The sequence below is a fragment of the Amblyomma mixtum genome, chromosome 4, assembly GCF_055824585.1.
Source record: "Amblyomma mixtum isolate Tamu chromosome 4, ASM5582458v1, whole genome shotgun sequence".
NCBI classification, from domain to species: Eukaryota; Metazoa; Arthropoda; class Arachnida; order Ixodida; family Ixodidae; genus Amblyomma; species Amblyomma mixtum.
Genome location: NC_143015.1, coordinates 37,935,558 through 37,957,715, shown reverse-complemented (window position 1 = coordinate 37,957,715; position 22,158 = coordinate 37,935,558). Strand labels below are relative to the sequence as shown.

Genomic DNA, 22,158 nt, shown 5'->3' with positions numbered 1-22,158 from the left:
GAGGTCTCTCCTGCTGCGCCTGATGATCGGGTGCTCTTGGACGGGCGACCGCCTATAGAGGAAGAGCCTTGCAGGTCCTTCCGACTGCTCCCGCTGCGGGCACCCGGAGGAGACACTGGACCACCTCCTCCGGGAATGGCCGACCTTCGCGCCTCAACAGGCCAAGCTCATCACCTGTTACTGGGCACTGGGCTTACCAGCCCAGACCACACAAGACCTGCTCTTTCCTGCCGGCCACAACACCCGTCGCGCTATGAATGGTCTCCTCGTCTATTTGGAGGAGACGGGACTGGACGTCTACCTCTAGTCGTCCAGACACCACCAGCCCGAGGTCCTTCCCCCTGGCCACCTTGCACATAGACCCCATTGTCCCCCAGACCATCATGGAGGGCAGGACCACAGGCTCTTCGACGACTGAAGCCTACAACAGGGCGTGGCGGCTCTTCTCTCCACTCCTTCACTACTTCTCTTCCATACTTCTTTCCATCTTTTCTTACTCCTCCTCTCTCCTATCGACATACAGGCAGTGGTAGTGGTATCCATACCAGTCACAACCCCGTGCCCATTTCCATTTCGTATTCTCGACAACCTCTAACAACAACAACCGGTCGACATTTAGCTCACTGCCACGCTCCACGTAGAGCCTCCACGCTGCGACGCGGAGACTACCAGCAGATTGCTCCAGAAAAGGGTTGTCGCGAGGAAAACAACACTTTGCAAGCGAGACGGGACAGGCGCAACTTCCAATCGTTTACAGACTGCGAATGTGAAAGAATATAAGAAAAACAATCAAGAGGGTTAGCAATAACCACCCATGGGCGCGAGGCTTGCACAAAAAGTAGAAAAAAAGATAAGTGAGCCACAAAGCACACTCAGCCCCGTGTATCTAAAAAAGCAGATTCATACTTATAAATGGTAATGGATGGGGTATTAACACGATTTTACAGTGGCTTTTGACTGCTATATAAACCAATGAAAAGTTGAAACATAGTGAGCTTTCCAGAATGAGACCATTAAATTCTACAATGAACGTTAACAGTTGTTTTTACCTTGGTGCCAGTTTAGAAAAATATCATCAATAAAGAATCTAGAAAAGAACGGTCTACCCTACCAGTGCCTCAACAAAAATGAAATACAAAAAGTGGATGCCCTGCTACGCAAAGCGTATAAGACAGCGCTCCGACTACCACGCAACAGGTCTACAGAAAAACTCATGGCCCTGGGATTACATAACACCTTTGAGGAGCTACGAGAGGCTCAGCTTGAGTCGCAAGAACTCAGGCTGTTGCAAACAACGACAGGAAGAGCGCTCCTGAAGAGGCTCGGATACCGCGAGCAGATGCGAGAAATGTCGAGGACGGCAACGATCCCCGACGAGCTTCGCAAGACCCTCAAGGTAGCGCCAATACCAAAAAACATGGATCCCAACCTCCATCGAGGCAGAAGAGAAGCGAGGGCCGAATTCATCGAGAAAACATACGCTCCTCAAGCCACGACCGTGTATACAGACGCGTCTTGGAGAGGAGGAGATACCAAAATCGCTGTAGCGGCGGTGGTCGATTCGTCTTTACCCGAAATGACCAGCGCGTCTCTCCGAGGCTGCACAACTGCAGAGTCCGAGGAAGTAGCTGTTGCTCTAGCGGTGGCGGAGGGCTATAGAACCGGGTGGTCACTAACAATACTCACGGACTCTCAAACTGCCTGCCGAAATTACATAAATGGCAGGATAGGTCGTCACACGCTCCGTATACTCCTCGCAGCGAGCGACAGAATTAAAAACCAGGAAGAACAAAACGACAAGATCCGACGCAAAATTGTGTGGGTACCGGGGCACACGGGGGTGGCAGGGAACCGAGAGGCCGACAGGATAGCTCTGGGATACATTACTTTCCGAGCATCCGACGAGACCGCGGAACTCGCGCCAGCACCCAGGGAATACTCGGCCATACTACAAAACAATAGAGGCAGAAGAGTGCGATATCCCCCACCGCACAAATCTCTCAGCAGAGAGGAAGCGGTCACTTGGAGACAATTACAAACAGGCTCTTTCCCAAACCTACATATACTAAACGAAATGCACCCTACCATATACGCGGACAAATGTCCCTGGTGCGACGGAAAACCTACTCTCTATCACATCACATGGGCCTGCCAAAACATAGAAGTGGTCCCCAAAATACAAAACCCGAGTGCGAAGCAGTAGGAGACTCTGCTATCCAGCGACCGCTGTGAAGACCAACAAGGTCTGGTACAGCGAGCTCAACGGGCGGCAGTGGCCAGCGGAGCCCTGGACTGAGGGCAACCGAGCACTGATTAGAGGCGGACGACTTCGACAGAGAAGGCTCCTGGGGGTAGAACCAAGACGTCTCTGAAGATGCCCCCAAACCGCAGGAAAAACCATTAGTGTAAATAAAGTTTTCCCGTCCTTCCTTAAAAGGAGAGCTCTAAAGGAATTCGATTGCTTTGCCGCCGATGCAAATGTTATTTTAAAGGCGTCTCGCCAGATAGGTGAGGTAACTCGCCTCTCTTAATCGGTCCATTTTAGTTACCAATTTCTTGTGAACAGCCAGGACGGCACTAGTGTCTTCGATTCCGTTTCAAAAATGCGGTATACATGGCCAGACAACGCGCCCGTAGTATGGTAGCCTGCCACTGCGAGTGATTGCCGTTTTACGTTTTTTATTCATTTTATACGATGTGTATACAGCAGCCATCTATTATCATCCAGAATATAGTTCCGCCTTCTGTCCTTTTTCTCGTTTTCTTGCACCGCCCTGTTTTACACATATATGTTCTATAAAGAATTCTGCGCCTTTCGAATTCGCCAAGAGCCCTCGTGATCATCGTATTAACGCGACACCGTTAAGAGCCCCGTGTCGCAGAAAAGCCGGTGTCGTCGTCGGCGGCATTGGCCGTGAGCGGAAAATCCCAGAAGTATTAATAAATGAAATCGTGTAGGAAATCAGTCCAGTCGGGGAGTTCTACAAGAACACGGCTTCAATGGTGACGTAATTCAGAAGCTTCAGGGAACCTCGCAGCAAATTATGCGACTCATTCGCCGCATTAGTAACCGCCACTTGGGCTTGAGGGAATGCAATGCTCTCCGTTTAGTACAAGCCTTTGTGATCAGCCGCATAACTTGCATATGCCTTTACAGACATCTCAAGTGAGCTGAAAGAGAGAAAGTGGAGGCCATAATCAGAAAATGCGTTGAAGAGGCAGTTGGGCTAACCATGCACAGAGCGACTGAGAAAGTGTTAGGTCTCGGTCTTCATAGCATCCTAAGTAAGAATATGGAAGCGGTAACCGTCTCGCAGTACAACGACAATCAGCCACACCAACTGGCAGACACATTCTGTCTACACTAGGCATAACATACAGACGACAAGGCGGACCAGCAACTGGCCTTCCCAAACATATGCGCCCGCTTCTAGTCATTCGTCCACTACCTCGGAACATGCACCCAGACTTCCACGCTGAACGTCGTGCAGAGATAGCGAAATCATTAGGAAAACGCTTTCTTAATGATACCTCTTTGGTATATGTCGATGCAGCAGATTCTTCGGTTGACAAGATGGTAGCTGTGGTCGCCATACAACGTGGTACACTCATAACTGGGGGCACTATACGCACTAGGCACACACATGTTGGAGAAGAAACAGCCATTGCTCTAGCCACTGCGGGATTCTCGGCAGAAACCATTGTCAGCGACTCAAAATTGGCGATACGTAACTACACGTTTGGAAGAATCTCCCCAAAAGCAGCACGGATTCTGCTAAATTATCAGCCCACGTGGCGCATTCGCCTAATCTGGACACTTGCTCATGCCTCCCTTGCTGGTAACGAGGCGGCTCATAACCTAGATCGAGAACTGTCCCGCCGAGCTGGGTCGTGCAGCCCACCCGCCCTATACTCCGGCAAGGAGAGGTTGTTTTCTTGCAAAGAAATCCTGCTGCACTACAGGCTTGCAAGTCTCAGATTCCCCCCAATTTTGTAGCTTCTATTCGGAAGGACTCTACTGAGACAAACGCAAAAATTGTGATAGGAAAGCCGATCTAAATCATATGATTTGGAACTGCCTTCAGTCCCTACCCGCGAGTCAGGTCATTACCGACTCTGCTCATTGGGATGCTCTATTGCTCAGCCCCGAGCAGGGGGACGCAGATCAAGCTCCTCCAGCTGGCTGAAGCCGCCGCCGCTGCCCAAGGGATAGCGGCCGCCGTTTGAGCGGGGGGGGGGGGGGGGGGGGGGGCTCCGGAGTGAGACGAAGCACACTAAACAGACCGCCACCCACGCCAGCACGATGGTTTCTAGTGAACAAAGGTGCTTGTAGTAGTAATATGGTGTTGTCTTAGGATGGTGCTTTACAAACATGTACTGTGGTGCATATTCTGTTCGGGTGTCCACTGAGATACAAAGACAGGCGTTATTTCTTTTCCATCAAACCAATTTTCATTTCATTGCACTTAACGCCCTTGGCGAGGTTCGGGTGTCCACTGAGATATGACAGGCAGGCGTCGCTTCCTGCCCGTCGTACAAGGCGTCGCGCCGTTCCCAGGACTCCTTGTCAGCGCTGCAACACACTGTTGCGTCCCACTCTTGAAGCTTTAAAAGCGCCCTCCAATTTGGTGGTATGCTTAGGGACACGTTCTTTTGCTATGTAAGATACCGAAGCACCCCAGGTTTCATAACTTTGACGATTGGAAAATGTGTACTTTTAAGAACTTGTCAAAAGGACTTGCGCATCCCCTGAAATGGGTTAGGGTGAACTCAGCATCTGCCCAAATCACCGCTAAGTAAAAGTGCATTGCGTCTAAAATGCACCTATAAACTGAATTGTTTCATCGTGTTTTGGAATATGGCTTGAGCGAGAAAGCGCTAATTCCAGTGGCTCCAAACACAACGGTGTGCGTGGATCAGGATTGCCTGCGGCCGCGTTCCTACGCAGACGCGGCTGCCGCCAGGAAACCAGCGACCTCCCGGCCCGAGCTGCCCAAGAGAGCTGCCGACGACCAGCAGCAGCCCACCGCTGCGCACCGCCCTGCCGACGGCCCCCAGGTGGACCGGGTGGAGACCACCCCGGCCGAGACCCCCAAGGAGGTCCAGGCCGAACACCATCTGGCCGAGACCCCTGAGGAGGACCCAGCCGCAGTGCCTGCTGCAGACAGCCCGACCACCTCGTCTGCCGGCGCGCAGGCGGAGGGCTCCCTGGAGCTCTTCGCGTTCGGCTCGCCCTCGTCCCCGACCGTCTCAGACACAACGGGGGCGTTCTCTCCCGAGTCGCTCGCACCTTTCGGTTCGGCTGACGAGCTGAGCCGGGACTCCGAGTCCTCCAACTCCTCGACCGAGGAGGGTGGGCCCATCGACAGCGGCTCTGTGCTGCGCCTCACGGGGGACCTCACCTGTGAGCAGCGCGCGGCCCTCACCACGTCGACCGACCAGGGCCTGCCCCGTCGTACACCCCGTCGACCACCGCCCGGGGAGGAGGACGGGCGACGAACCGCCAGCCTGGCCGCCTCGAACGCCCCCGACGCGTCGGAGTCGGCATCCGGAACACCGCTCGCTTCAGTGTCGATGAGCCAGCCACTTGACCTGCGCGCGCCCCCCGTTGAGGATATGGACACGGGTAAGCTCGCGGGGAAGCACGCCAGGCAGGAAAGCTCTGATGTTAACTTAGATGGCGCTGCCCCGCCCCACGCAAAAAAGTCCACACCCAGCTCCGCTCATGGCGGGGCTACTTAGACGTGTCACCACTACGTCGGCACCCTGTCTTACCATAATGGCATTAGTGCATCTCCTCTCCCTGAATGTTCAGGGATTTCGATCGCCGGACAAGCAGAGAGAGGTGATGCACTTCGCCCGCGCACAGGGCGTCGACATCCTGTTTTTGCAAGAGTGTAACTTACGCTGCCCACGCGAGGTCACTGATTTTAAGTCGCGTTTTTGTGTTGAAGCTTTTTTTTCGTTAACCTGTTCTGTTTCGTGCGGTGTTGGCGTCGTTTTTGTCAATAGTTCCCTTCGCTCTGGCGCGCATTGCACCTACGGCGTGGATGGCCGCACCCTCGCGGTCGACTTCTTCCTCGGTGGCATGCGCGTCAGAGCGTTGGTGGTTTACGCGCCAGCCCGCCACTCCGACTCTTCTAGCTTCTTTGATTCGCTAGATTCTTTTATGTTAGATTGTTACCCTTGCTTTCTTGTTGGCGATTTTAACTGTGTTCTGGATCCCGTACGAGACGTTCGCGGTCGAGGCCAGGGGCGACCCTACGCCGGGGCCCGGTCTCTGCGGGATATTTGTATTCAGTTTGGTTTGACCGACGCGTGGGTTAAGCTTCACGATGGTTGTTTTGGTGGAACTTGGGAGCGGGGCAGCTCAGCGAGCAGAATTGACAAGTTCTTGTTCCCTCGAGAGCTCGAGTGTTTATTGGTGGCCTGCAATGTGCTCGCGTTCCCCCCGGGTACACCGCGCATTAGCGACCATCGACCACTGTCAGCAGTACTGGACATGGGCGAGCGCGCCCCACGTTTGGAAGCGTGGCGTACCCAACTGAAAAAACGACCTCGGCCCTATGTTGGGCCAAAGTCGGTAGCCGGCCTGGCCGACCTTGGCCCTAGCTTGGCAAACTAGGTTGGGCCGAGGTCGGGATTGGTTATTGGCCTCACACCGGCCGACCTTTGGCTGCCAACATAGGGCCGAGGCCGTATGCCGACCTTGCCGTCGCCAGCCAGTGCCCTGCTAGATTGTGAATCAATGACAAATCATGGTTACCTTATCTATATATGACGTTTGAAAACTAAATTTTGGCCATGAGGAATCTGACCTGTATGCACAGGCATCTTGAGGAGACACAAACAATGAAGACGAACTTGCAGCAATTATTAATGGGTTCCTTTATGCAGACATCAGTATACAAGCAGTTCCACTTGTTGTAAACGCATGTGTACGGTGAAATCTTACAAAATACTGAAAAACATCAAACTCATTTCAGCCATATATATCTTTTATTATTGTATTCAGAATAACTTTCACCCGGAATGCTACCGGGTGACTGGAAGGATGACTAGATTCTAACAACTTTCTTCATCCGGCTCAGCACGGGTTTCGTAGGGGACTTTCCTGCGAGACCCAATTGGCAATCTTCACTTTCGACCTGCATGCTAACCTCGACCGTAACATACAGACCGATTAATTATTTCTAGATTTCGCGAAGGATTTGACAAGGTACCACACCAATGCCTATCACTGAAACTAGCCTTTTATAAATTTGCACACTAATATTCTAGACTGAATTAAAGAATTCCTAGCTAACTGTTCTCAGTTTGTTTCGATCTATTAACAATCACAACTCAGGCACTCTCCCCATAACATCGAGTGTTCCACAGGGATCTGTGCTCGGTCCGCTTTTATTCCTAATATATATAACGATCTGGCGCCACAAGTATTGTGTAACACCCATTTCAGATCGCCCGGCCTCTATCGCGTACTGCAACTTTTTCGGGTTCTTTTTTTTCCCGCACCATTGTTGACTAGAATGCCCTCCCTGCCGATGTTGCCGCCATCACTTGCCCACCTTCATTCTTATCCACTGTAACCATTTGTATGATACTGCAATGATTGTTCAATATGATTGTTTATGATTGCCGCACATTTATGATTGTTGAATATATTAACCAACCCCTTATGTAATACTCCCTGAAGGGGGTCTTTAAAGTGAAGAAAGAGAAGTGAAGTGAAGTCTTATTCTTCTGTGCCCACTGCCTCCCTTGCACGAGTCGGCTGGCGCCTCTGACTGCGGCCACCCTCCCGATCCTGCGCGCCAATCAGCCAGCGCTTTATAACAGCGCTGCTTTTCTGCAGGGTTGCTTCTTCAGGGTAGTGTGCTCTCAGGCAGGCTACGATAAAAGAAGAGAGCAAAAACAAATGCCACCACTTCAAAAAGGCTCAAACCAGCTCAGCAGTGATATTCCAACCAAATAATCCGGTGCTTTTTAGTCCAGACTCGGATATAACAGTAGTCAGCACTATATTCTATAATCATTGCAATATTCACTTTAAACCCAAAATAACATGCAGCAATGAGGGCAAAATGCAATAACCTAGAATAGCTGTCCTTTGTACATAGCATCCATTATGATATATTTGTGGGCAGTGTTCAATGTCTTCACAACAGTATTATAAATGTTTTAGCTAAAATCAGGGCCTTATATACTGAAAAATTAGGCATTGTGTGTATCATTGTAAATAGCACTAAACAATTGCAAGCAGCATTATAAATTCAATATTTTTACAATTGCATGAAACCTGATGCAGTATACAGTAGCAATTGTTTTAACAAGTTGCTTTAATGAGGCAATCTAAGCCAACAATAAAACAGCTACACTGCCGCCAACATGCATATTTACCCTTATATACAGGCAAATCATTTACAACCTGCATTTCATTACGTCCACGTCACTGCAGTGCCAAAATTAAGAATGTACACGAAATTTTTTCATGACAAAGTAGACTAAATAGAATAGAATCTCGAAGCACTTAAAATTATTTTTTTCCTGGGAAAACATTGCGGGATTTAATGTCCCAGAAGCAACACATGGACTATGAGGGACACCTTAGTGGAGGGCTCCAGGAAATTCCACCACCTGGGACAAATGTATTGTACTGAAGAATATATGGCTGGTAAAATGACCAGCATGTTTAGCACAGCATGACAATTCTTCACCAGTGTAAACAATCACTTACCCAGGATCATGTTATTGATGTTCTTCATCTCAGCAAACGCGTGCTTGCAGCCGTGAGACCCTTTCCAGCTGAATCGAAGTGATGCTGCTTTGCTCATCAAGTTTCGCATCAAAATTCGCACTGTGTCTTGAAAATCCGTGCCGCCAAACCTTGAGCAGTAGTTTGTCTGCAGATACATCATACCAAACATTAAAGAAAAGCCGAGGAAAAGTTTAAAGAGCAAAAATTAGACTTACAAGTACTTCCATGTTCCCTTCCGAGGAAAGATACTCTTCAATTGCTTGGACATCTTCCACTGTTGATGCAGGTAGCTTTGGGCAATCTTGGGGCAAAACTAAAGCTCTTGTTGCTTTGCTTGCAGTTAGCAGTGATCTCAAACTCTTCAGCTCGATGATTATTTTCATCTGGTTGTCAAAAACTTTCTTTTCGAAGGCTACAAGCAAAATAAGAACAACTTTGAGGCAAAATCCAGAAAAAGGGAATTTGACTTCTGCTAAGTACTAAGCAGAGCATCAGCCCTCTATGCACTACAGTCGAGTATTTAGAACTTCAAACTTATATACTGTTCCTCTTTACAGGCCCGAATAACTCGTACATCAACATCTAAAGTATTGTCAAAGGCACAGTGCATCATATATTGTTTGGATAGCAAATAAACTGGTACTAAAGAAAAAAAGCTGTAGGTGCACTCATACCTGTGAACCATGCAGGCAGGCTACCGGCCTCTTTCGGGACACTTGTGTTTGCAGGAGCTGTAACAAACAAAAAATATGGTACCTATTTTTATACACATTTCCCATAAGGAGCATCTCATACCCGTGCTGTAAGCATTAACAGCTGTGCTGTTACAGAGCATTAAGTTGAAATGCCATTACAGTCGAAAGAGCACCACAGAAACATTCGACAGTTTCAAATGCCTTCTAAATGCAAGTTTGTGTACCCCAGTGCACGATGTATTCAAGCTATAATTTGTAAAATGAAAATTTACAAGTGAATACCTGCTTCTAAGTGAATAAATGTGAGCTGACCCCACATGAAATGCCTTTTTATTTACTGTAAGGAATGCGCTACTCAATGTGGTGGCTTGGAGGTGTGGTTTGGCCTTTACCAGCTTAGTTTTGAAGTCCATGTTCATCGGAAGCGCAACACATAATGGGAGTGAAATGACACCAAGTAAACATACACAACACAAAAAATGTCACACAATAAAAGTAAAGCACTCAGCCCACAGCAAGGCTTTTAGATACAAGTTGCACCCAGTAAACAAAAGCCCCCAATTCTATACAGCACATTTTTCATTTCATTTCATTTATTGGTTTTGTTTGGCCAGTACAGAGACTGCAAACAAGGGAGAGCAAGCTAAAGGCGCCTAGTAGCGCCTGACAGAGGCCTGCCCTCCCCATGTAAAAAAAAAAACAAAACAAAGTGGCACTTGGCAATGGTACAAAGTTTCCATAAGTAACAGAAACTAGAAAAGCAGCGGATATATTGACAACGAAACAGAGATCAAGCATGCATAGAGCTAAGCACAACAAACTAAGATCAAAACATAACAAAGTCAAAAACTGATTAGGTAGAAACACACCACAACTAGCTATAACAAAAATATTCATGAACAGTTTTCCTAAACCTGACTTCGGACATATTTTGTAGCGACAATTCTGTTAAATATGGATAGGTGTTTAATGTATGAGGAATTATGTGAGTTAGTTTTTGGAACCCATAGTTTGTACGCGATTTTGATGCATGGTATTGAGGGTGCCTAAGACTGTATGCTGTTTGGGCAATTAAATATGTGCTCTCGAAAGTCTGCCAGTTTCCTTTCATAAGGTTTCTGATATAAACAGCAAGCTTCTTGTGGTAAGCCGCCGTGATGGTTAGCAGTCTATGGTTGAGGAAGGAAGGACCTGTGCTCTCACTGTAATGTAAATTATCAATCGCTCGTACAGCTCTTTTTTGTAAAGTAAGTATTTTCACAAGATTGGTTGAGGTAGTCGTTCCCCAGATCAACAAACAATATTGTACATGCGAAAAGACTAGAGAGAAATAAATTTGTAGTTTGAATTTTCGAGGCAGTATTGTGCGAAATTTATTTAGGATACCAACAGAGCGAGCCATTTTAGTGCAAACGTAGTTTACATGATCTGTCCAGAGTAAATGTTCTTCAAAAATGACTCCAAGGAACATTGTAGAGCTGACACGAGTTATAGGAGCTTGTTCGAAGTGAATTTGGAAGTTGTTCGGAACTTCCTTATTTTTGGCTCTAAACAGTATGTACTTTGTTTTCCTGACATTAAGTTCTAACCTATTTGATTTTAACCAAACAGACAATTGGGATAACCAACTATTGGAGGCTGCTTGCAAAATATTACTATCTTGCCCTGAAAAAAATACGTTAGTATCGTCTGCATAGATTATAATGTTGTCTGCTGGACGAAGGTTGACGATATCATTAATATATAATAAGAACAACGTTGGTCCTAGAACGGAGCCCTGTGGCACACCAGACACAATCTGACCGATCCCAGATGAAATACCGTTAATGATAGTTGTTTGAGATCGGTTGTCAAGGTAGCTAGCAAATAAGGTTAAAGGAACGCCGCGTATTCCATAACACTGCATTTTTTCAAGCAATATCTTATGGTTAACCGAGTCAAACGCTTTCCTCATATCAAGGAATATGCCAACTGTTAGCAGTTTATTTTCTATGTTTTCAATTAGCTTTTCTTTGATTTCCAGTAAGGCGGCCTCAGTTGTTTTGTTTTTTTGAAATCCGTACTGTTGCTTGGAGATGACATGGTTTTTGTCGAGATATTGAGAAAGACGTGTGTTGATTGCAAGTTCTGCAATCTTAGAAAAAACTGAAAGAATGGAGATCGGCCGATAATTATTTAAATCATCAATGTCACCCCCTTTGTGAATGGCAGTGACACGAGCTATTTTCAACTGATGTGGAAATGTGCCTGTCGTGAACATTAGGTTAACTATATGTGCTAATGGTATCGCAATGACATCTGCTACTTTCTTGATCGGGACTGGAGCTATGCCATCGACACCTGGAGCACTATTACTGCGTAAGGAGTGAATAATGGTAATTATTTCTGAGTCAGTGCATGGTAACAAAAACATGGAATTACTTTGTTTACTGGTTATATAGACTGAGGCATCTTGATGTGGACCATCAGTTGATTTTGGCGGAAAAACAGATAAGAAATGCCCATTAAATTCATTTGCTAGTTCAGCGCCATCATAGTTCGCGCCATGAATGTGGAGTGAGACGGGTGCATTGGTTCTGTTTTTACCTAGAAGATCGTTAAGTGTATTCCATGTTCCCTTCGAGCCATCAGACATGGAGAACTTTCTCGCGTAATAATCACTTCTTGCTTTTTTAATGTCAGCGCCTAACTTATTGCGGAACGTTTTGAATTGACGGAGAATGTCAGTGTCTTTTGTTCTCACAAAACGAGAAAAAAGTCTGTTCTTTTCCTGTATGCGGTCATATAGTTGTTTTGAAATCCACGGCTTTCTTGATTTTCTATGAGTTCTGCGCGTTGCTTGCGGAAATGCAGTATTGTAGTGTTCTTGAATAGTAGATATAAAATTTGTGTACGATTGGCATGCATCCTCCTGTCTTAAAATATTACTCCAATCTGTGCTAGCACAAAGACGTCGAAACTCTGATAAGCTGTTTTCATCAATTCTTCTAAATGTGGAAGATTCCGGTTTACTCCTGTGTTGTTTTGGTTGACTCGGAACTATACAGAATATAGGCATATGGTCACTAATGCTTAATGTCAAAACGCCAGCCGGGACATCACTAGTGCAAATATTCGTAAAGCACACATCAATAAGCGTTTCAGAGTTGTCAGTAACTCTTGTTGGTGAGGAAATTAAGTTCACAAATCCATAGCTGTTGTACAAATCTAGCAAATTTCTCGTAACGGACGTTTGACCCAGAATATCAACATTTATATCACCAAGAAAAACCACTTCATAATTATTAAGAGAGACATATTCCAAAGTTTTTTCAACAAAGTTGCAAAACGCAGATACCGAACCTGAAGGCGGTCTGTATATACCTATAACAACAATTTTTCCGCAGCACAAAGACAAAGCTTCTACATCTTCATTCATTTCACAGCATTCAGGTAAACAGTGATAGCCGATTTCATTCCTCAAATAAATTGATAAGCCCCCTCCTCTTTTCTGTTGTCGCGCCAAAGATACGCATTTATAATTATCAATGTTAGGAGCATCATTATCATTGCTAAACCAAGTTTCAGAAAATACTAATACATCCCACTTTAACCTCAAAGTTGACAGCAACACAACCATTTCATCTATTTTGTTTTGCAGGCTTCGTGCGTTTAAATGAAAAAAACTGAGAGAATTGTTGAGAGACTTTTCAGAATTCAGCATGTACTTATTGAAAGAATCAATATCAAAATAGGTCATGATAGGTTTCTTTTTTCCCACAGAAGATCAGCGCGCGTGAAAACCTAAGGCTACCGAATGTTTACCAAGTCGTCTTCGCAAGCAATGCAGATTGCATTCTCTCCGGTTCTGTTCCTGACAAATATTTTGCCACCTCTCTGCCAGGTATACTGGTAGCCACACTGCTTTGCCTTTGAACGTGCCAGCCACAAGTGTCCAGCCTCATAAGCTTCAAACATTGAACTAAGGTTATCAAAACTAAACTAGGCAGCAGCAGCGTCACTGTAGTATGCCAGATGTTGAACCTTTCAACTGCCTTTGGAAACCATCATGGAGCAATGTACAGTTTACACAAGTCAAAGGTATTCGGAATTTTTAATCTTATTCGACTCATTTCAGTATGTGTGCAGCATAAGATCACACAATAAATAATAAAAATCGAAAGATAAGGTTGTTAAAAAACGCAGCCGATATCACACCTGCTTCACAGTCAGTGCTGCTGTCGTGACCCCATGAGGGTGTGGTGGCTTTGTCCTGAAGACCTGCAATTTCATTGCAGAAGCATATAATTTTTAGATGCAAATGTTTCAGTCGTAAGCACAATACATTGCTGAATCTAAGACCCTCGAAAGCGAGAGAAATTAGTTGGTTACTGACAGTAATTAAAATCACTACTAAATGACGTACAGCCAGCTTGAAATGAACTACAGACAAAATGAAACAGTAAAATATATAGAAATAACTCCATACCACCATGTCTGGCAAATCTCTCTGCTAGGCGAGACATTCCTGGAAGCTCTTTCATGTGCCTGTTTTTTGTCATAGGTGACTTAGAATACACCCTCTGAACAGGTCTTTCCCTTGAAGCCACGAAGCCATCTATAAAGTTTTCAGAGACATACTTTGTTGCAATATGCTCTTCAATGTTTGATTCAATGAAGCAGTTTAAGGTCAATATAGACTAAACAATATGATTATGCCTAATTACTTTCACATAAAAATATGGCAGCACACAGCAGTGTTATACCTTGAATGTGGACTTGTTGTGAAGAGTTGCCTCTGAAGGGGGTATGTTCTTGGACATCCTGGCTCATGCCAGATATTTTCCTTCCTACATGAAAGAAATATAACAACAAAGGAAAATAACTGCCCCACAGAAGAAAAATCATGTATTCAGCAATAGTGAAATTGAGAAAATTAACAAACAAGTCACAAGAAATGAGCGAAATGCAACAAGCACTAACTTTTCATCCTAGTGCTTGGTGACCGAACCACGAGAATGTCGTCACCACTTTCGCTGTCCGAAAGAAGCACTGCCTTTCGCTTTCTCTGGCGCTTCTTTTCAGAAACTGAGCCTTCCGAGTCCAGATGTGAAGTTATAAGCGCATGTGGAAGACACTCTTTGGCGCGCTCATATGTGCCTGGGTCAAGAAACAGTTTTAGAGCACCCGTGAGAAAGTTTTCAAATTTTAATAACTGCATATAAACAATATTTCAGAAGCATTTTTGTGCAGTAGGTGGCAACTTCATACAAAGAGTACTGTTATGTTGCATCATCTTTAAAAGAGAATTGTTGCTAAACACATTCTTCCTAACCTTACACCAAATAATAAAAGTTCCAGTACTAAAGCGATGCATGTCCATTACAAAAGACCAGACATAGACAGCCTTGTGCTATATTATCACTATAAAAATGAAACAAAATGGTGCTCACTTTTATTTGCAAGAATTCTTGCCTTGTAGCCTTGCCAGTTGTCCTCTACAGGTACTTCTAATGAAATCATGCGGTCAACTTCCTTTTTTGCTGTCGTTGGTGGCCAATAGCAAGTTGCACTACCACCTTCCCTTCTCACCCAGCTTTCGGGCACCACATACGTGCTACCTTCGTCAGTAAATTCCACAATGTGAAACCTGCAGGGAGAAGTATTACAATATGTGTGAACAAGACATGGCACATAAAACAAAAACCAAATGAGAGATGGACAGTATAGTGTGGCACAGGAGCCGAATGCGCTTCTAAGAGCTACAGAGCTACTTCACAATTAACCTGATCCTGGGGTATTCAGAAATCAGCATCAAATGCAAGCAAGACTATATGTACTCGCATGCTTCATTCACCCAAGGGCAGTGTAGTGCCTGTCACTGTGGCTTAGAAAGTGAAAATCCCTTGGCTCTAGTTCAGCAGTTAGAAGAAAATCAAGAGCTTCATCTGGCTGCTAAGAACAGCTTCTGTGTGCATGCATCAACACAGCATGCATATAAAACACTGCAACATGCTGGCATCAAAAGATTGTTGTGCTTACGTTCTAGAAAAATGAGCCGGTGTTTCGTAGGCAAGAAGAAACACACGGAGCAAAATCTTGACAACTCCAGATGTCACAGCCGCAAACACTTCAATTAGCAGTTTTGCATTGTCACGTCCCAACTTCACAATCACTAGCACTTCACATCAACAGCTTTGGGTTCGCAGCCACATACACAGTGCACTGACATGATCTTCATGATGCATTAGTAAAAACACGGGGGTTTTCAAAAGCCACAAAAGCACCTACAACTGGAGTATGCAAAAAATCAGAAGATGTAAAACAGAGAAAAATACTTTTAAAGGCAAAAGCTGTCTTTTGCAGATGATCTCAAACAACAAAGATATTTGAAATGCCTGGGCAACATGAAAAGAAGTCAGAAGAGGTGAAACAGTGGAAAAAAAACATCCTTTCCCTTGAAGGGCAAAAGCAGGCCTTTGCAGACAACGTCAGAAAATAAAAATACTTCAAGATTGCTGCCACGAGAAGAAACTTTAAAGACTGACAGTAGCGATGACCTACAGGGTCGTGTGTAGAAGTCGCCTTCGTTCTTGCACAGTTTACCAACAATGAGAATTTCGGACCCAGACAAAAGAAAATTGCTGACAAGAACAATCCTGTTTCTAGTAAGTAAGAGGCAATTGTCTGGCTGTTTTGTTCTTATAACGCTCCCCCTCCACACCACTTTACGGTACTGCTTCAGGGTAGGGTACGACAAAGCAGGACCACTGGAATGACAAGAAGAGGGAAGGACTCCACATGCAGAAAATTCAGCACTGGATCCACTTCCAACAACTGAACAGGCTTGTTCTTCCATGATTCTGCTGTAAAGCTGTTCCAAAGGCTTCTTTCCACACCTCACATGAGCCTTGAGATCTTTCAAGTAGTTCTCAAAAGCGAAACAACTAAAGTTATCCAGGCAGCCAAGCTGCCGGCAGTCATTGGCCAAGTGAATGAGACCATGTACATTGTAAATTAGGGACTCTTTCCCATAAATTGACTTGCACTTGCTTACAAAACTGCGCAGCAACTGATCAGCATAGTCTATGAAACAGTCCATTGATGAACAAGAAAGAATTGCAATGCCAACATGTAACTGTAGAAAATGCTCGTACATAGCCCTCGGCAAAATTTTCTTCAAAACAACAGGACCTGAATACAACAAGAACTGTCTGAACTCTGTAGCCTTCCATCGCTCAAACATGTCGACTGCTCGGGGTTTTCGTGCAAAATCACTAGTTATGTGTTGTCGCATTGTAGCCAGATGCCCCGATATTTGCATAACTGAGAAGTGTGCCAGCCGCACTTTTAATGGACCTCGCAACCAGTAACCAATAAGCTTTCGCACAACACCGAGGCACACCAAATGCATGTAGTCTAATGGAAAGCTTGTTACCATCGGGATACCAATTGATGTCAATGGGGAAATGCCTTTGTGATGCTCCGTCTGAGTTTGATCAGCAAATGACTGATCGGTGCGCAGTGGGCTGTCCATGTTTTGGTAAGTAATGCGCCCAAGATAGACGCCCTTGGTGCAGCATTTGTCACATCCATAGTAGCCAGAAAATAATTTCGTGGCTTTCACAAAGGCCTTCGCTGGTGCATCACAAAGAATGGCTCTTAGTACCACCTTATAAGCAGTGGATTTGTGTAGAATACCATTTGACAGCAGAGGGCCCATTTCTTCAATGAACGCTTTGAGGTACTCAGCCAGACAAGCCGGTTTCGATGTGCCGCAAAAGATCCCCACAGGAAAAATAATATCAGATTGTTTGCTGTGAGGGTGGTGAACCTGTACAAGTATGGGCCATACTTGTGTGCAACTGCTCTTAAACAGAGGCAGGCCATCGATGTTGACTGATATTGAGAGAACATTACTTGGAACCGAATGCCACATGTCCAATGCACGCAATAAGCCTCTCTGAAGGCCAAAATGAACGTACTCACCATTGCCGAGTTTTTCAAGCGGCACGCTTTGTCGCGTGGACACTAGAGCAGACTGTGTCTTAGGAAGATCAGTGAAGTGCGGCCTAAGAATGTCAAGCAGTGAATTAACTGCCGCTCTCCTGATATGATGCTTCACAGCCCAAGCCCTCAACTGGCTCCTTATCCCCTCTGGACACTCGGCATTATCGGGAACATCGATCAAGTCATGTTCATCAGGCTCCACAGGACCAGCGTTTTGGCCGCGCAAGTCACTTCCATCTGACTCAGCTTGATCTGCACTTGAACAACACTGTGCCTCTGCTGCGATGACAGAGGATTCAAAAGTATTCACTGCTGCATATGCTTGCCCTAAGCTGTCCCCGAGCGGTGCAAATGTATCGTTTCCAACACTTGCTAAACGTGATGGATTGTCGGATTGCAAATGGGGGAATGTCTCAGAGCAAGCTGCCGCCTCTGCGTCTTCTGTGACTTGCTGCAAACACCGCACGCTGCCCGCCTTCGCCAGATAAAGCTCTCGGCGACGTTTCGCCCTCAAGAACCGCTCCATGATGAGGTCTTACCTTCCGACGTTTAGATCAGGCGGTGTTGTCATGGTGAAAGGCCAAGACACGGCACTGCAGGAACAACCAATGCTTCAAATCCAAAGCACTCTGCCAGCTACGCCGCTACAGCGCAATACGGAACTTTAGACGCGACGCGACGAAAGAGTGAAAAGCGCGGGAAGGGCATCGCGTCGCAAATTCAGTCGTTGTGACTGACACCGCGCTTTCGTAGATGTGCTGTCGAAAATATGTTCGCAAGAAACAAAAGTAATATAAATGTGTTATTTTATTCTTTGTTCTCAAATTATGCAAGTTAAAATTTACACTGCTTCACTACGTCTACATAAAAAAATTTACTTGCCAGTTTCAATAAAACATCGAAACAGAAACTTTTGAGTTTCGGTTTCGTTTGATGTCAGAATAACGGGACTTTCCTTTTTATCTCTCGATGAAACTGCACACGTCCGACAGTTATTTAAATGCTCAGCATTAAAACGAAATTGATGCAGCAGCACTGCACCTGCATATTGCTTGCACATTACATTTCACCGATTGATAACTTAATTAGGCTCACCATGCATGCAGTGATGCGCGCAGTGTATTCGTAAAAAAAGAATATTGAGATAATATGAAACGTACGTCGATCGAGCGTTTCGTCCGCAATTTCCACGCGCCTACTGCGCGTGCGTCTTGCGGCTGGCATCACTGGCCAAGCCAGTGGGTAGCCAACCATGGCCCTACGATGGTCCCCGTGTGGTTGCCCGAGCGTTGGGTGCCGACTAATTCCCTATCATTTGCCGGTAGTTGGCTGAGCGTTTTTGGCCAACTATTAACCAGCCCAATGGCAGCCAACCACGGCCCGTCTAGGGGCCGCCATTGGTTGGCCGAGGATACCGGCTGCCGAGCACTCTCCAATTGCTTACCGATGGTCGGCCGTCGGCCAATTTCACTTGGGTATGGACCCATGTCTGCTGACAGATTGGTCGAGCGTGATAGCCCTTGAACATGCGCTGGGGAACCCGGGTGGACGCGACGCGACGCGCATTACCTGGGACGAGCGAAAAGCGGCATGGCGCGCGCTCCTTATCACCGAAGGGCGCCAACGCCGCAGGCGAATAACGGGCGAAATTAACATCACTCTCGCTCGTATACGCGCCGTGCAGCGTGGCGCGCCGCTTACTTTCGCCATGCGCGATTACTTGAACATCTTGAAGGCGCGCTACCACACACTCCTGCGTCAGTCATCGCGGACAGCAAGTAGGGCGCTCGCACAGGGCCGACCGGTTTCCGATTCGACCGTATTACGCCAAGTACGGGCAGGTAGCCATGACGAGGAGCGACAGGCCCGCGTGGAGGAGGTAGTTTTGCCGGACGGTACCAGGAGCAGCAGCGCGGCTGACATCTCTGACGCATTTACGCGTCACTTTTCGCAGCTGTTTGCTTCCGAGGCCGAAAGGCGGGACGACGCCTCTTTCACGGACTCCCTCCGTAGTTTTTTCGCTACGCTACCGCAGGTCCCGAGCGATCTCGGCGCGCAGCTGAGCGCTCCCGTAGGCGCGGAAGAGCTCTTCGCCACCGTTAAGGGCATGAACGCCGCCTCAGCTCCAGGCCCTGACGGCATCCCCATCAGCTTTTATGCTAGGTTTTACACCGTCCTGGAGGATCACCTCCTCCGGATGGTGAACGCCTTCGTCAGGGACGGCGAGAGGCCGGAGTCTTTTCGAGAGAGCCGCGTAGTGCTCATCCTGAAGCCCGGCGGGTGTCGATCTGACCCGCAGGCGTGGCGCCCGATCACTCTGCTAAACGCAGACTACAAGATCGTGGCGTCACTGCTGGCTAAAAGGTTGAGTAAGGTTTTATCGGTGCTCGTAAGCCCTGCGCAGACCTGCAGCGTGCCTGGACGCTCGGTGTTCTCGTCTCTCGCACTAACGCGTGACTTGTTCACGTTCACCTCGAGAACAGGAATTCCGGGTTGTTTTGTCTCTCTCGATCAGGCTAAAGCCTTCGATCGGGTCGAGCACCGATACCTTTTTGGAGTTCTCGGGGCTTTCGGCTTTCCGCCGGAGTTCGTAGAGCGGTTGGAGCGGCTGTACTCCGATCTTACAGCTTGCTTGCTCTTCAACGGGGCGTTGTCCGCACGTTTCGGGATAGAGCGCGGTATTCGCCAGGGTTGTCCCCTGTCACCTATGCTCTTCGTGTTATGTTTAGACCCGCTCTTGCGTCGCGTAGCAGAGTCTCCATCGATTCGCGGTTTCCCTTTGCCTGGCCAGGGCCAGGTGAAGGTGTCAGCGTACGCTGACGACGTGTCCTTGTTTCTGAGGGACGCGGACAGCTTCGTAGCGTTTGTACGGCTTTTTTCCAGTTACAGCGAGCTGTCCGGCGCCCTCCTCAACAGGGGCAAGAGCAAGGCTCTGCGTTTCGGGGCCTTCGCGTCGGACCTGCTGGGCGAGGTGGAGTGGGTCCCGGCTTGTAAGGTGCTTGGAGTCGTGTTCCTCTCCTCGGGGGAGGTAGCCCGCGACTCGTGGACCGAGTTGAGAGCGACCGCTGAGCGACGCCTGACAGTGGCAGCGCGTTTCCGCCTGTCGCTGTCGGAACGCGCGTTTATCATCAGGTCATCGGTGTGCGCGCCGCTCTATTATATAGCTCGCGTCGCTTGTCCGCCGCGAACCTTTACGCGCCGCTTGGCCACTCTCTGTGGCAGTTTTTTCTGGGCGGGGAAAACGGAGACCGTCGCTCGCGCGCTCCTCCGTCTTTCCACGCGCATGGGCGGGTTCAGCCTGCCCAACCTGCGCACAATGTGCAGCGTGCTTGCTGTTAGAGGCGTCCGCGACCTGGTCGACGCCACCGACTACCCAGGAAGAGGGCTACTCGCCTACCTTCTCGGGACTTCGCGGCGCCTCTTTTTTGGTGAACTCGTAGGTCCTTCAGCCGAACGGCAGCCGGCGTTCTTCCGGTATGTCTGTCGGACGGCCGAGTCTCTCACCGCCACCCTGCCCGAGGTCGACGTCTCTCAGACGCAGGCCTCCCGCGTTTGCGAGCTCCTTGCCATCCAGGAGGCTACACCTGAACAGCTAGAGCGGAGCAGGCGGGTACGGTGGCGAGACTTGACGTCGCACTCGATACCACCAGACGTCCGCGACTTCGGCTGGCTGCGAGGCTGGAGAGTCCTCCCAACGGGGGTCCGCATCGCCGCGTGGGGCATCGCTCCTTCTTCTCGGTGTCCGCAGTGCGGTGCGACAGAGACCCTCGAACACGCGATTTTTGAGTGCGTCGTAGCGCGCACTTTTTGGAGGCTCATGTCGCGCATGTTTTTTGTTAACCTCGACTCGCACACCAGGCCGCGCGACGCATTTGTGAGGCTCTTGCTGTGTGTCGGGGCCTTTGTTTTGTGGCGCCAGAGAGGCGTCGCTTCCTTGCAGGGCCGGCCTCAACGCGCCATGTTCCCCATGCTGCAGAGGGTTCGGGCGCGCCTGTTTCAACAGGCGTGTTTAGATCATGTGACCCTCCCAGAAGACGAGTTCCTGCGGCGGTGGAGCACCCGCTTCATCGCCGCCAGCGGGGGCCGCGTGACGGTGCGGCTCCTGCCGTATTGAGTGTGTGGTGCGCGGTGTCGGTGCGCGTTCATCGTATTTAGTGAGCGTGCTTCCCCCCGCGATGCCTGGACATTATGGACCCTTTGAACATTCTCTGCTGTGAATGATTTTGTGTGAACGGCGACAGCAATCGCCGTCGTGTTCTAGTTTCATAGCTTGTTTGTACCGAGCGACACTAGTCGCTGCCTTGTTGTTTTTGTCTTTGTGAGGGACTATGGTCCCTTTGTATGAATAATCAGTCCAATAAACTTCTCTTCAACGACCATACAATTGTTTGTAATGTTTTTGATGAAATGCCTGCTTCAACTCTTATTAATAAATGAAACCGAGTAGGAAATTGGTCGAGTTGGGGAACCGAACCATGGCCCCTGGAGCGCGAGGCGAGAGATGGAGAGAAAAGCTATATTAAGGCGAGAGCCTTTAATGCCTCATGCTTACGTTAGCAATCCGTGTCGTCAGCCGTGTCTGCGCCCGTGTCGACAGATGTGTCCGCGTTTTAACGGTTGTCCACCGAGATATGCGAGACAGTTACTGCATAATTTACTTTTCTCAAATACCATTTTCAATTTCTTCATTACGGCCCCTCTTTCTCTTTCTTCTTT

At 47.7% G+C, this 22,158-nt stretch overlaps 3 protein-coding genes across 3 annotated transcripts; 1 reads left to right on the top strand and 2 right to left on the bottom strand.

Moving 5' to 3' along the window:
* Positions 1-257: 257 nt before the first annotated feature.
* On the top strand, positions 258-21,726 carry LOC149346259 (uncharacterized). The gene is made up of 3 exons (XM_089541271.1): positions 258-390; positions 4,949-5,626; positions 20,883-21,726. The coding sequence occupies exons 1-3, from the start codon at positions 258-260 to the stop codon at positions 21,554-21,556; spliced, it is 1,485 nt and encodes a 494-aa protein (XP_089397397.1). The 3' UTR covers positions 21,557-21,726.
* On the bottom strand, positions 7,045-18,087 carry LOC149346260 (uncharacterized). The gene is made up of 9 exons (XM_089586357.1): positions 17,982-18,087; positions 14,886-15,082; positions 14,416-14,592; positions 14,199-14,282; positions 13,651-13,713; positions 9,433-9,489; positions 8,974-9,170; positions 8,738-8,903; positions 7,045-7,890 (listed from the first exon to the last, which is right to left on the bottom strand). Exons 1-9 carry the CDS (start codon positions 18,011-18,013, stop codon positions 7,736-7,738), a joined length of 1,128 nt encoding a protein of 375 aa, XP_089442483.1. The 5' UTR covers positions 18,014-18,087; the 3' UTR covers positions 7,045-7,735.
* Positions 15,578-17,968, bottom strand: LOC149346261 (uncharacterized). Its single transcript, XM_089586008.1, has one exon. It carries the CDS (start codon positions 17,966-17,968, stop codon positions 15,851-15,853), a length of 2,118 nt encoding a protein of 705 aa, XP_089442134.1. The 3' UTR covers positions 15,578-15,850.
* Positions 21,727-22,158: the final 432 nt, after the last annotated feature.